We start from the raw sequence: 15,525 nt of genomic DNA, 5'->3' as shown, positions 1-15,525 counted from the left end.
TTGCAAACATGCGCTGGATTATGGAGAAAGCTAGAGAGTTCCAGAAAGACATCTACTTCTGCTTCATTGACTATGCAAAAGCCTTTGACTGTGTCGACCACAGCAAACTATGGCAAGTTCTTAAAGAAATGGGAGTGCCTGATCACCTCATCTGTCTCCTGAGAAATCTCTACGTGGGACAAGAAGCTACAGTTAGAACTGGGTATGGAACAACTGATTGGTTCAAAATTGGGAAAGGAGTACGGCAAGGCTGGATATTGTCTCCCTGCTTATTTAACTTATATGCAGAATTCATCATGCGAAAGGCTGGGCTGGATGAATCCCAAGCCGGAATTAAGATTGCTGGAAAAATATCAACAACCTCAAATATGCAGATGACACAACCCTGATGGCAGAAAGTGAGGAGGAATTAAAGAACCTTTTAATGAGGGTGAAAGAGGAGAGCGCAAAATATGGTTTGAAGCTCAACATCAAAAAAACGAAGATCATGGCCACTGGTCCCATCACCTCCTGGCAAATAGAAGGGGAAGAAATAGAGGCAGTGAGAGATTTTACTTTCTTTCTTTTTTATTATAAGATATTTATTAAGATTTTCAAAGTATTACAGAATAAAAATGAAAAAAGAAAAAAATACAAAATAAACAAAATGGTTAAAATCAACTCCATCTTTCCATTACTTATTTTTCATTAGCTTATTTCCCGGACCTCCTCATGCCTCCCTTTTTTGTATTCCAATTCGGTTTGTTGGTTCAGCAAATCCCTACCCTCTTTGTTTATCCTAGTCTTTGATTTTAAAATATTATGACATTACGTTTTTACCTAAATAATCCATTTTTCATATTCCCTTATAATATTACAGCTGAAAACCACTTAATTTCTATCCAACATCATTTTAACATTCATCAATTTTACAATATTTCTGTAGATAGTCTTTAAATTTCTTCCAATCTTCTTCCACCGACTCTTCTCCCTGGTCTCGGATTCTGCCAGTCATTTCTACATGTTCCATATAGTCCATCACCTTCATCTGCCATTCTTCCAGAGTGGGTAGCTCTTGTGTCTTCCAGTACTTTGCAATAAGTATTCGTGCTGCTGTTGTGGCATACATAAAAAAAGTTTTGTCCTTCTTTGGCACCAATTGGCCAACTATGCCCAGGAGAAAGGCCTCTGGTTTCTTCAAGAAGGTATATTTAAATACCTTTTTCATTTCATTATATATCATCTCCCAGAAAGCCTTAATCCTTGGGCACGTCCACCAAAGGTGAAAGAATGTACCTTCAGTTTCTTTACATTTCCAACATTTATTATCGGGCAAGTGATAGATTTTTGCAAGCTTGACTGGAGTCATGTACCACCTGTATACCATTTTCATAATATTCTCTCTTAAGGCATTGCATGCCGTAAACGTCATACCTGTGGTCCATAACTGTTCCCAGTCAGCCATCATTATGTTATGTCCAACATCTTGTGCCCATTTAATCATAGCAGATTTCACCGTTTCATCCTGAGTATTCCATTTCAACAGCAAGTTATACATTCTTGACAAATTCTTAGTTTTGGATTCTAACAGTTCTGTTTCCAATTTTGATTTTTCCACCTGGAAGCCAATTTTCTTGTCCAAATTGTATGCCTCCATTATCTGATAATAATGAAGCCAGTCTCACACTTTGTTTTTTACTTTCTCAAAACTCTGCAATTTCAGTCTATCTCCATCTTGTTCTAAAATTTCCCAATATTTCGGCCATTTGACCTCCATATTGAGCTTTTTCTGAGCTTTCACTTCCATCGGTGACAACCACCTTGGGGTTTTATTTTCCAATAAGTCCTTGTATCTTATCCAAACATTAAACAATGCTTTCCTGACAATATGATTTTTAAATGCTTTATGTGCTTTGACCTTATCATACCACAGATATGCATGCCATCCAAATACGTTGTTAAAACCTTCTAAATCCAAAATGTCTGTATTTTCAAGAAGTAGCCATTTACTTTCTTGGGCTCCATGATCACTGTAGATGGTGACAGCAGTCACGAAATTAAAAGACGCCTGCTCCTTGGGAGAAAGGCGATGGCAAGCCTAGACAACATCTTAAAAAGTAGAGACATCACCTTGCCAACAAAGGTCCGTATAGTTAAAGCCATGGTTTTCCCGGTAGTGATGTGTGGAAGTGAGAGCTGGACCATAAAGAAGGCTGATCGCCGAAGAATTGATGCTTCTGAATTATGGTACTGGAGGAGTCCCATGGACTGCAAGAAGATCAAACGCATCCATTCTTAAGGAAATCAGCCCTGGGTGCTCACTGGAAGGACAGATCGTGAAGCTGAGGCTCCAATACTTTGGACACCTCATGAGAAGAGAAGACTCCCTGGAAAAGACCCTGATGTTGGGAAAGATTGAGGGCACAAGGAGAAGGGGACGACAGAGGACGAGATGGTTGGACAGTGTTCTCGAAGCTACAAACATGAGTCTGACCAAACTGCGGGAGGCAGTGGAAGACAGGCGTGCCTGGCGTGCTCTGGTCCATGGGGTCACGAACAGTCGGACACGACTAAACAAATAAACAACAACAACACCCTGTGCCTACTTACCTGGGAGTAAGCCCCATTAAACACAAAGAGACTTCTTTCTGATATAGACAGATAATTATTATAATAACAATAATTTTATTACAAGCAAGAAAAACAGCAAAAACAGGGAAGGTGCACTAAACAGAAACTCTTTGGGACCCCAGGGATTCATACAGCCTGATGACTTCATGGAAAACACTGCCAGGTTATAGCAGTCTGGCTGGCTCATTTCACAGAAAGTTGCCTGCACATTTTGTTTCATAACTTTTTTTCTATGGTGGCTAGAGAAACACTGGCATAGTGTGGAGGGCTGGGTGTGTGTGTTGCCCCAGGCCCATTTTTGGGAGGGGGTGCGACAAGGCACACCACAACAAGCTCCTATCAGAGCCCGCCTCCAGTGTGCACCCAGCACCAGCACTGCTCCCAGGTCAGGTCTGTCCCAGGGGTTGTGTGGGAATGTTCAGGGATGCAGGAGAGGGTATATTGTTTGATTATATCTTTTTCCAACTTGTGTTAACAAGTTCCACAATTTCAGCAGAGTAACATTCCCCTTTTTAAACTTGCAGCGGATGCGTTTCGTCAGGCTCGCTAAAGCCTCTATAATAACTGTTCTGGGATTTTCCCCTTATTCCCTCATAAAAGATAAGACACGACACAGTCTTCTATAAAAGTATAAAAAGGTTTACTCACACAACATTCTGTTCACAATAGGATCCCAGAAGGCAGACTTAGCTTAGAAAAGTAACATATACCTAGAAACTATCTCATAAGAAGACAGTCCCTTTGGGCATCTTTGGCAAAGCAGATGTTGCTTCTTCGATGCATGTAGTCAAAAAAAGAGAGAGATGGCTGCCCTGCCCTGTGCTTTTGTCGTTACCTGCACAGGTGAGGCCACACCCACCTCTTAGTCACATGCAGAGAAAGTCTGTCCCAGCCCAGAAGGAAACAGGAAGTTTACCTGCTGGCTGGACAAACATTCCTCCCCATGTGTAAACATGTTCACTCTAGGAATGTTGTACTTGACTGCTCTTGTGTTTCACATCCCACAAGGCGGAGTGGAGGAGAGTTGGCAGCAGAGCTGCTACCCCTCTCCTTGGCTGCACTGCATGAGAGAGAGAGCTGCATTAGCAGCTCCCTTATTCCTGACTGCAGCTCCACTCCCGGATCAGACCTGACCCAGAGGCAGAATGGAGAGTCATGCAAGGACTAGGCAGCTTCCTCGCGCCCAGCTGCAGCTCTGTTCCCAGGTCAGGTTGGACCTGGGACAAGATTGGAGGAGAGTCAGTGAGCAGCAGTGGGCTCCCTCCCCCCCCCCCGGTGTGCCCGCCACTGTAGAGACATATTTTAAAAACAGGTAGTGGAGGGAAAGAATGAAAGCTCAGAGTCCTGGGCACCTGCAGTTACTATTATGTAACCCATAATATGATGAGCAGCATAACTAATCTAATGGCTTTCTGAAAAGCGTGGTCTTCACCATCGGAGAGCTAGCCTGCTGGAAACCAACAGATCCTTCTCTGAATCAGTTCAACTCTTCTTCAGCAGCCCCCAAAGCATCTCAGATTGAAGTAATCTTTAATTGATTTATTCTCCCACATTCATACCCTCCCCAATAACCCATATCAACCCCCAGTTTCCCCCAAATTCCCCCAGAAATATTTGGGGCATTCAGAAAAAGGGGGGCTTTTAATTAGGATTTTAATGCCTAACACCTGATAAGCAAGGAATTCCAGAAGTTCTTTATGGAGAAACCTAAGAAGATAGCTTACACCAGTCAGACCACTAGTTCCTCTAATTTGATCTCGGACACTGAATAGCAGCAGCTCCAAAAATCTCTTTAAGGAGTGAATTTATTGCTGCTTCTGGCCCCTTAGAGCAGAGCTCCATCCACCTGCCTTTCTTTTTTCCCTCCCTGACTCAAGAAGCAGAGAGCAGCTTCTGGCTTTTAGAAACAGGAGAGAGACATGTGGAGGCCAAGCACTAATATTTGTGGGCCTGGGAGTTGAAACTGATCATATGCAACTTGCTCATAAAAGTGATCTAGGAAGGGCTGGACAATGGGCTCCATAGGATGGTGAATGCTTCTCTCTGTGAGGGAGCCTTCGCAGACCTGCTGAAAGAGGCGGTTATTAAAGCGCTTATTAGAAAAACCATCTTTGGACATGGCCAATATGGCCAATTATTGCCCAGTCTCAAATCTTCCATTCTTGGGCAAGGTAATTGAGTGGGTGGTTGCTGAACAACTCCAAGCATGCCTGGAGGATACAGAACATTTGGATTCCTTCCAATTGGGGTGCTGGTCTGATCCAGAAGGCTCTGCTTATGTTCTTATGTTCTCTCTTGCCATTGGCCAGATGATATTCATGAGACAGGATCTCAAAAACCACAGTCTTGCAAAACCCAGCAGCCTAGATATGCTACATCCCTTAGGGACATGGTAGGTGCTCCTCCAGGGCCTGATTGTAATCCCATCTGTTCACTTCCATTGCAGTATTTATGCTGAGCTGCAGCTTCCCACGGAGACCAGATTCTGGGGAAGTCACCGTCATGGGCCTGCATCCTGGTGGCACAGCACACTTCCACTGTCACCTGGGCTATGAGCTGGAAGGTCCAGAAGTTCTGACCTGCATTAATGCTTCCAAGCCGCACTGGAGCAGCCCAGAGCCCATCTGCTCAGGTATACAGAGCTGGGAGTGCAAGGATGTGGGTGCCTGGTGCAAGATGTCACTGTCTGATGATCACACACACACACACACACACGTCTCTCTCTCTCTCCCCCCCCCCTGCATCTCTAGCACCCTGTGGAGGAACAGTGCACAACGCCATCATCGGACGCATCCTGGCCCCGACTCATTGGAGGAATCACACTGAGAGCATGCTGTGCACCTGGACCATCAGCACCCAGGGGGACCAGAAGCTCCACCTGCATTTTGAGAGGCTCCTGCTGGGAGACAAGCAAAGGTGAGGTCTCCTTACAGCTGCTGCTCCAGCTCAGTGAGTGCAGAGATCTCTGAGTTGTGGCCCAGCTGGCATCTGCTGGGGAAGGAGGGGAAACACATAAGATGTGCAAATCCACTGGGTCCCACTCCAGATCTGTCTGCAAAATTCTGCCCCTCCCAATAATTCTGATGGATGAGTTATTCAGGGAAATTACCTTAACTGTTTAAGTTACAGATAGGTAGCCCTTTGAGGGGGGGTGTATCTGAAGAAGTGTGCATGCACACGAAAGCTCATACCAAGAACTAACTTAGTTGGTCTTTAAGGTGCTACTGGAAGGAATTTTTTTATCTTAACTGTTTATTTATTGACAACAAAAAAGGTGCAAACATAGCAAAGAAAAGAAATCAAAGAATCAGCAATTGAACCACCAACCTTCTGGTTAACAGCCAGACACACTGAACGATTACGCCACAGGTCTGGGATGAGAACAGAAAAGTAGGTTGGATTGTATTGGTGAAAATGTCTGACAAACAAACATGGTCTTCAAAATTGCCCCTGTGACAGAAGGGAAGGGAAGGCCGTTCACTCTCTTCCTTACATGACTGCCAGTCCTGGTAGCCTGGAAGCCGCATGTCCAGAGCCCAGTTCTCCTCCCAACCCCAGAACAATCCTGCTGGAACTCCCAAGCCTCAAGGAGGAGCACCAGTCGACAGAAGGCCTCCTGCAACACACAAGGCTGTTTAAGGAACTGACGCTTGTGTTTAAAGGAGCATTAGAAAATGCAGTCTGGTAATGGGCAATAAAGCAACTTTATGAGCTGTAGTGAAATCCAGGAGTAAAACATCTGTTTAGGACTGCAGTAAACACATAGGTGGAGAGAGAGTTTCAGCTTGTATAATCCTTCTAAAATAATGGCTTCATGCAGGAGCAGGAGCAAGAGCAAGAGGAATGAGCAGGGTGGGACAATTCACCAAGATGAAAATTATGGGATGGAGAGAGTCGCAAAAGGGCTCACAGAGAGTTGTTAATGGTAATCCCCTGCTCTTAGTTGTTGTTTTTTAAAAAAATGGAGGTTTGTTGGTGGGAGCTGAACCAAATGTGAACTAGAGAAACAGAGAGAGCATTGGACTGAACAAAGGAGGCTGCTGTATACCAAGCCCGTCTATCAGGCCCACAAGCCCAAAATTGTCAACAGTGGCAGGCGGCAGCACCCCAGGGTTTCGGGAAGGGCTCTCGCACAACCACTCCTGGAGATGGCCAGGGATTGACCTGGGGACCCTCTGCTTGCAAGGCAGACACTCTGCCACTGAGCTATGACGCTTCCCCACACATGACAAGAGTACACATTGCTGCTTACTCTGCAACCCCCAGACTCCCTCCACTGGCTTTTGGAGATATATACACACAAGGTTAACCACAATCCATATCTATCCTGTAGTTTCTTGAAAAATGCAGCTGTTTGATGGGTTTCCCTTCAAATCAGCTCCCATCCAAATGGAAAACTTCACAGTTCAACGAGGTGTTTCCATTTGAGACAGCTGTTGCACATGCTCAGATGATTGCTTCATTAATAGGAGGGGTGGGGGTGCAGGGCCAGGGAAACCAAACAGGTAATGTGTACTGGTTGAAGACATCCCTGCCTCCTCTTTGATGTGTCTGTGCAGGGATGCTATAGCTCTGCTGGATCTCATTGCTTTCATGTCTGCTGTCCCAGCACTTTGATCTTTCCTTTCATCATAATGTTATTATTGAGGACACATGGCACTGGGGGGAGAGGAGATTTTTAAAGGCGAGTCTAGGAAATATTCTTAGAGTTGCACCTAGGAGACTCCTTCTTCCCAAAGGCAAAAGAGGGACAATTCCCAGAAAGCAAGCAATTGCCTTAGGCAAGCTGGGAAAGGTGGCAGGAGAGGATTCTGGGAGGGAGCCCTTGGACCTTCCGTCTGGCCTTCCTGACCCTGTGCCTGTCCCGTCCCATCCCCCACACCCGCAGCATACTGGTCTACAACGGAGACAGCAACCAGTCGGCCGTGCTCTACAACTCCCACCAGAGCGACAGCGTCCCCTTTGAGGGGGTGATCAGCGAGGGCACCACCTTACGCATCGACTTTGCCTCGGAGGACCCCAGCGCCATCCCTACGTTCAACATCCGCTTCGAAGGTGATTCCCTCCCCACTTGCGGCTCTGATGATGATGGAAATGCAGCAGGGAGTCCCTTTGCAGTCCTGCTGATCACGATAGATTAAGGCAATTAATCCAGGCATTGATTGTAATGTCCCGGGCAAGAGCAGAGAGAGTTGGCCTCATTGGGCATCAGCAATTTTCACTGCAACACTTGCCAGGCGCCGGGGAAACTGCTGGTTCGCCTGTCCAGTTATAAAGGGGACAAGGCTCAGTTGGTCTGGCAGTAAGGAAGGCCCTGCAGGGGTGAAGCCTGGGCCCCCACAAAATCTGGCTGAAACAACAACAGCCCACCACCCCAAAGCTGTCTTGTGGGCAGTTCCAGTGATCCTAGCTCAACAAGGATGCTATTGGGCTGGGTGGAAGAGGGCAACCAGCAGGACCAGAGGGCAGAGGCACTTTCCCTACCAGGAAAGAGGAGGAATGGACATCTGTGCTCTCCAGATGGGATTGGACGACAACTCCCTGCAGCCTGAACCAACATGGCCGGCAGGCACAAGCCGGAGGAGTTGGAGTCCAACCACATCTGGAAGGCCAGCTGTACTCCATGCCTGCACGAGAGCACTTGGGGTGGGAGGTGGTGGCAAGTGAAGGTATGTGTGTGTTGAAGGGGGAGGCACATAGTGATGCTCTGGAACTCGCTCCCCCAGGAGGCAGGGATGGCTTCCAGCTTGGATGGCTTTAAAAGAGAATTATACTGCTGAATGGAGACGGTGATCAGGGACTGCTAGCCAGGAGGGCTCTGCTCTGCCTCCACAGTCAGGCAGAAATGCTTCTGCATCGTGATTGCTGAAAACCACAGGAGGGGAGGGGCTCTTGTCCCTGGGTGCTGCTCTGGGGCATCCCATGGGTGACCAGGATGCTGGACTAGATGGCCATTGGCCTGATCCAACAGGCTCTTCTTACGTTCTTAGAGGCTAAGGCGGCTGTCTGTCGGGGAGAGCTGTAGTTGCAGATCCTACATTGAGCCAGAGAGGTGGGCTAGGTAACCCCCAAAGTCCCACTTTTCTGTTGAAGTGTTGAGCATTTTGGACCATCAACCCTCTCGTTCCTGTAACATCAACCCGGAATGCATATATATGCAATATAAATACAGCTGAGTAGATGCAGGGGTGCAGAGACACAAGTTGGACATGGAAACCTCAGGAGATTGCCATGAAATGTGGTGTGAGTCAGGAAGAGGGGGGCATCATCCACTCTCGTAGTGGCAGCTCCTAATCTAGAATGTAGGGAACAACAGTTCTCTCCCCCCCCCCCAGGTATTCTGTGTGCAAAACTGAATGCAAAGAGTGGATCCCGTTGCAAGCTTGACAAGCCAAATAAGATTATAAAAGACAAGTGCATTATCTAAAGCAGCTACATAGGCTGCTGTATCTCTTTGTCTCCAGTCACATTGGTGGTGTCAGGGATTATTTTGAAATGGCCTTCCAGGCAGAGAAATCTCCTTGATTCCAGCTCCTCACCAGGGAATGAAGAGCAGATGGAGATCTGGCTGCTGGATCAGCCCAAAGCCATGGTCCCGGCAGTGGCCAAACAGGTGCCCCTGGAGAAGCCCACAACAAGACCTGAGGCAGGGCGGTGTTTCTGGGCAGTGTACAAGGAACTTTCGGGGGATGGGGACTCTGTGCTGGCTTTGCGTCAGGAGGGATTTTTTAAAGAAAAAAGACTCAGGGTTGCAGTCACGACTCTCTTTGCATCTTTGTCAGGCAATCTGCAGCCCGTGGCATGAAAACGTGTTCTTCTGCATTTGCGGATCTGTCTTGCTACACTCCACTGTCTTTGCACAATCTCCGTATCATCCCAGCTCAGTCCTTATTAATACACCGCTTGCCAACACAGCGTGTGATGTTACCGCTTGTTCTCCAGCAGGTATTTTGCAACCTGGAGCTGAAATACTCAAGGCAGATCAAACACTGCTGGATGCAAATGCTTTAGAAGGGAGAAAATGTTCTGGACCTGCAAGGAAGGAGGCTTCACTCAGAAACAGGGAACAAGTGAGATATAGAAACTGACCAGTAGAGCAGATTTAAGTCATCTTTTTTAAAAAAAATCATTTGTTTGGGTAGAGGATGATGCTTTGTTCTTTGCTATCCTGTTCAGTTATGATTAAGATTTCATTTAGTCCTCTCATTATTCCTCCCTGCTCACACAAAAGGCATCCTGACAAAGCAAAGCCCTAAATCAATTAGAGTGACATGGATTCTCACATGCAAGCACCAGAAATGTGACATATCCCTCAAGTATGAAAGGACAAATATTGTTTTAAACCTTTAGTGACAGCCAAATTCCCTTGCTTCATGCCAATCAGAGATAGCTGACAGAAAGAAGAGTTCTCAGAAAGGTGGTCTACGTTCATCCTTTGTTATTTGAACAAGCTGGACCTGCACATGGGTGTAGCCAAAGGGGGAGGGGGCGGGCAGCTGTCCCCCCCCCCATCAAATAAATAAATAAAAATACTTAACTGACCAATCATACTACAGAAAGCTTGTTTCTGCTCCCCTAAAAAAGTGCTGTCCCCAAACAAAAACCCTGGTTATGCCCCTGGACCTGCAGCAAGTGCAGATGTTCAGGATTCTTTACCTCTTCTGGTAAACTGAGAACCACCTGCCAAGCCCCTCTCCTTCATCCTCAGGCACTGGCTCCATTTCACCCCCGCAAGATAAAATTATGCCTGGCCTGGAGAAGGTGGGCTGAGGAAACTTTTTCTCCCTCTCAGATAACACTGGAACTCAGAGGATGCTTCTGAATGCCAGTTGATGGAAGTTTCATAGAATCATAGAATCATAGAGTTGGAAGAGACCACAAGGGCCATCAAGTCCAACCCCCTGCCAAGCAGGAAACACCATCAGAGCACTCCTGACATATGGTTGTCAAGCCTCTGCTTAAAGACCTCCAAAGTAGGAGACTCCACCACACTCCTTGGCAGCAAATTCCACTGTCAAACAGCTCTTACTGTCAGGAAGCTCTTCCTAATGTTTAGGTGGAATCTTCTTTCTTGTAGTTTGGATCCATTGCTCCGTGTCCGCTTCTCTGGAGCAGCAGAAAACAACCTTTCTCCCTCCTCTATGTGACATCCTTTTATATATTTGAACATGGCTATCATATCACCCCTTAACCTCCTCTTCTCCAGGCTAAACATGCCCAGCTCCCTTAGCTGTTCCTCATAAGGCATCGTTTCCAGGCCTTTGACCATTTTGGTTGCCCTCCTCTGGACACGTTCCAGTTTGTCAGTGTCCTTCTTGAACTGTGGTGCCCAGAACTGGACACAGTACTCCAGGTGAGGTCTGACCAGAGCAGAATACAGTGGCACTATTACTTCCCTTGATCTAGATGCTATACTCCTATTGATGCAGCCCAGAATTGCATTGGCTTTTTTAGCTGCCGCGTCACACTGTTGGCTCATGTCAAGTTTGTGGTCAACCAAGACTCCTAGATCCTTTTCACATGTACTGCTCTCAAGCCAGGTGTCACCCATCTTGTATTTGTGCCTCTCTTCTTCTTTTTTGCCCAAGTGCAATACTTTACATTTCTCCCTGTTAAAATTCATCTTGTTTGTTTTGGCCCAGTTCTCTAATCTGTCAAGGTCGTTTTGAAGTGTGATCCTGTCCTCTGGGGTGTTAGCCACCCCTCCCAGTTTGGTGTCATCTGCAAATTTGATCAGGATGCCCTTGAGTCCATCATCCAAGTCGTTGATAAAGATGTTGAATAAGACCGGGCCCAAGACAGAACCCTGTGGCACCCCACTAGTCACTCTTCTCCAGGATGAAGAGGAACCATTGATGAGCACCCTTTGGGTTCGGTCAGTCAGCCAGTTACAAATCCACTGAGTGGTAGCATAGTCAAGACCGCATTTTACCAGCTTCTTTACAAGAATATCATGGGGCACCTTGTCAAATGCCTTGCTGAAATCAAGGTAGGCTACATCCACTGCGTTCCCTTCATCTACCAGGCTTGTAATTCTGTAAAAAAACGAGATCAGATTAGTCTGACATGACTTATTTTTCAGAAATCCATGCTGACTATTGGTGATCACAGCATTCCTTTCTAGGTGCTCACAGACTGTTTGCTTAATGATCTGCTCCAGAATCTTCCCTGCTATTGATGTCAGACTGACTGGGCGGTAATTATTTGGGTCCTCTCTTTTCCCCTTTTTTGAAAATAGGGACAACATTTGCCCTCCTCCAGTCTGCCGGGACTTCGCCTGTTCTCCAGGAATTCTCAAAGATGACTGCCAGTGGTTCTGAGATCACATCTGCCAGTTCTTTTAATACTCTTGGATGCAGTTCATCTGGCCCTGGAGACTTGAATACATCTAAACTAGCCAAGTATTCTTGTACTATCTCCTTAGTTATTCTGGGCTGTGTTTCCTTTGCTGAATCATTTGCTCCAAATTATTCAGGTCGGGCATTGTTTTCTTTATTGGAGAAGACTGAGGCAAAGAAGGCATTGAGGAGTTCAGCCCTTTCTGTGTCCCCTGTTTGCATTTCACCATCTTCTCCTCTGAGTGACCCCACTGCTTCTTTGTTCTTCCTTTTGCTACGATCATACCCATAAAAGCCTTTTTTGTTGCTTTTAACCTCTCTAGCAAGCCTGAGTTCATTCTGTGCTTTAGCTTTTCTGACTTTGTGTCTACACGTGCTGGCTATTTGTTTGAATTCCTCTTTGGTGGTTTCCCCCCTTTTCCATTTTTTGTACACATCCTTTTTTAATCTTAACTCAGTTAAAAGTTCTTTAGATAGCCACCCTGGCTTCTTTAGGCACCTTCCATGTTTCCGTCTCATTGGTATTGCCTGACGTTGTGCTTTTACTATCTCCCTCTTAACAAACTCCCAGCCATCATGAACTCCCTTTCCTTTTAGTATTACTGTCCATGGGATCTCACCCAGCACTTCCCTAAGTTTTATGAAGTCGGCTTTCTTAAAGTCAAGAAATTGAGTCCTAGTATGCTTGGCTGCTCCTTTCCGCTGTATAGTAAACTTCAGAAGAGCATGATCACTCGCGCCTAATGATCCTTCCACTTCTACCCCACTAACCAGGTCATCAACATTGGTTAGTACCAGATCTAAAATGGCTGTTCCTCTTGTTGCTTCTCCCACTTTCTGGACAATGAAGTTGTCTGCAAGGCCAGTGAGGAATCTGTTTGACCTTATGCTCTTGGCTGAGTTTGACATCCAACAAATATCCGGGGAATTGAAGTCCCCCATTACTACTATCTCCCTTCCTTTTGCATGCTTGGCCATCTGTTCCAGGAAGGCATCATCTATGTCCTCCGTTTGGCTTGGGGATCTATAGTAAACTCCCACAATGAGGTCACTGTTATTCTTCTCTCCCTTAATTTTGACCCAAATGCTCTTACTTTGGCTTTGAGGTTCTAAATCTTGGATCTCTTCACAGGTATACACATCCCTGACATATAACGCCACTCCTCCTCCTTTCTTGTCTGGTCTGTTTCTCTGAAATAGATTGTATCCCCCCATTATTACATTCCAATCGTTGGACTTATCCCACCAGGTTTCAGTGATGCCTATTATGTCATATTTAGTTTGCTGTACCAAGAGCTCAAGCTCATCTTGTTTATTTCCCATGCTTTGCGCATTAGTGTACAGACATTGAAGTCCATTAATCATTCCCCCGTGTCTCTTATTTAAGGATTTTTTCCTCCCACCACTAGGTCTGTGTGCTGTTTGCTCCATTTGGTCTATGACATTTGGATGATCATCTTCATCAATTGATAGACTCCTACCTTCAGGAGCACTGTCTCCCTCCCCCACATTAGTCAGTTTAAAGCCCTCCTGATGAGGTTTCTGAGATTTTTGGCAAAAACATTTCTCCCAACCATTGTGAGGTGCAGCCCATCACTTGCCAGAAGTCCATCTTCAAGAAACTGCAGTCCGTGATCTAAGAATCCAAACCGTTCCTGTTTACACCATTTGCGAAGCCAGCTGTTCACTTCCACTATTTCCCCCTCTCTCCCTGGGCCACGTCGTTCAACTGGGAGGACAGATGAGATGACAATTTGTGCATTTAATTGCTTCAATTTCCTGCCCAGAGCCTCGTAGTCTCTTTTGATCTTCTGAAGGCTATTGCTTGCAGTGTCTTTGGTTCCCACATGAACCAAGAGGAAGGGGTATTTGTCAGTGGGTTTTATGATTCCTTGCAGTCGTTCAGTTACATCTTGGATCTTAGCCCCGGGGAGACAGCACACTTCCCGAGACATCTTGTCAGGCCCACAGATCACTGCTTCTGTTCCCCTCAGTAGGGAATCCCCTATCACCACTACACGCCTCCTCTTAGGTTTGGTCGGGGTTCTTCCGTGAGCTGTCCGTTCCAAGGTCGCCTGCACATTCCCTGAGGACTGACTTTGCTGCTCGTCTTCATATACCTGATCGACTGTAATGAGGGAGAGATCCTCAAATGGAGTCTGCTCTTCGTCTTCCATGCTAGGGGAGAGGACTTCAAAGCGATTGTGTATTTCTAAACAATTCAGAGCGAACCCTGGGCCTCCTACTTCTTTGAGTCATGTTTCTCCATATATCTGGCTCCTGTGTTGGTGAACTAGCCTCCTTCTCAGGGGAGTCCCCTGTCTCCTCCTTGGTGGAGACGGTGTGCTCTGTTGCTTCCAAGAAGAGCTCCAGCTCTCTAATTCTTTGGAGCGTAACTACACGTTCCTCCAGTTGCTGGACTTTGTCTTTTAAGAGGGCAATCAACATGCAATTGCTGCAGGTAAAGCTGCCTGCAACCTTTGGCAAGATGGCAAACATTGCGCAGGAACCGCAGGCGACTGCAGCTGTTCCCTCCCCCCTCCATCTTGAGAACGTGTCGTTGGGGGTGGCTACAGCGGTCCTCCATCATAAAAAGCGTGAAGACAGGACAAATAACTCCCCCCACACACAAAAACCTAGGTCTCCCCCAACAAACGTTTGAGACTAGCTCCCCTAAATCTAAAAGATGGATCAAACTGCCCTGCAAGCTCTGATAAGCTCCTCCCACAGCTAATCACCTTCCTCAACAGAAACCCTGCCCCCTCTGACCTTTGCACAGGGAGAGCGGCTAATCAGCCACAGAGAAACACACACACACACACACACACACACACAAGAAACCCCTTTTTGCTCCTTCTTCAACTGCTGCCCTGCTCCTGCTCATGAGGGGAGAGTGGCAGCTGTGCCCAGCTCCTGCTTTGGGGCTACCCATAAAGGGCATCTGGTTGGCCCCTGTGAGAACAGGATGCTGGACTAGGTGGGCCCTTGGGCTGACCCACCAGGCTCTTCTCATGTTCTTACAAGTTCCTAGTCCTTCTTTGTTGTGCTTCCTGCCTCTCTGCCTCTCATTATTCCTCTTTTCCTCTTTCTCTCTGTCTAGAATACAGAAGGGAAGGCCTGATCCAATCAGAGGAGGGCCCAGTCTGGCAGAGGGAGGAGGTGGGGGTGTGCATGCAAACAATGGCTGTCCTTCTGTTTCCCTTCAAGCTTTTGAGAAAGGTCACTGCTATGAGCCGTACATCCAGAATGGGAACTTCACCGCCTCTGATCCCACCTACAACCTTGGGACCATTGTGGAGTTCACCTGTGAACCTGGCCACTCTCTGGAGCAAGGACCAGCCATCATTGAGTGCATCAACATCAGGGAGCCCTACTGGAATGACACTGAGCCACTGTGCAGAGGTGAGAGGAAGGAGCGGGAAGACCTCCGCACTGCAGGGCTTCAACTCACCTGTTCTTGGGGAATGTTTTTTCACAAACGCATGCGCGCACACAAGTCCTCTTTCTTTCTTTCTTTCTTTCTTTCTTTCTTTCTTTCTTTCTTTCTTTCTGTTGTTTTGTACCAGGATGAAAATGG

General features: G+C 46.6%; 1 protein-coding gene across 2 annotated transcripts in view; it reads left to right on the top strand.

Annotated features, from left to right (window-relative positions):
- SEZ6L (seizure related 6 homolog like) overlaps positions 1-15,525 on the top strand; it is a 148,786-nt gene that overhangs the window by 102,238 nt on the left and 31,023 nt on the right. For both annotated transcript variants that reach the window (XM_083476679.1, XM_083476678.1), the window contains 4 exons: positions 5,057-5,242; positions 5,361-5,526; positions 7,499-7,665; positions 15,156-15,350. In XM_083476679.1, coding sequence (XP_083332805.1) covers positions 5,057-5,242; positions 5,361-5,526; positions 7,499-7,665; positions 15,156-15,350 — 714 coding nt within the window. The remainder of the gene's footprint in view (positions 1-5,056; positions 5,243-5,360; positions 5,527-7,498; positions 7,666-15,155; positions 15,351-15,525) is intronic.

Source organism: Podarcis liolepis, assembly GCF_965112155.1.
Source record: "Podarcis liolepis genome assembly, chromosome: 15".
NCBI classification, from domain to species: Eukaryota; Metazoa; Chordata; class Lepidosauria; order Squamata; family Lacertidae; genus Podarcis; species Podarcis liolepis.
The sequence above is the reverse complement of the archived record's forward strand: the minus strand, read 5'-3'. Positions and strand labels throughout refer to the sequence as shown.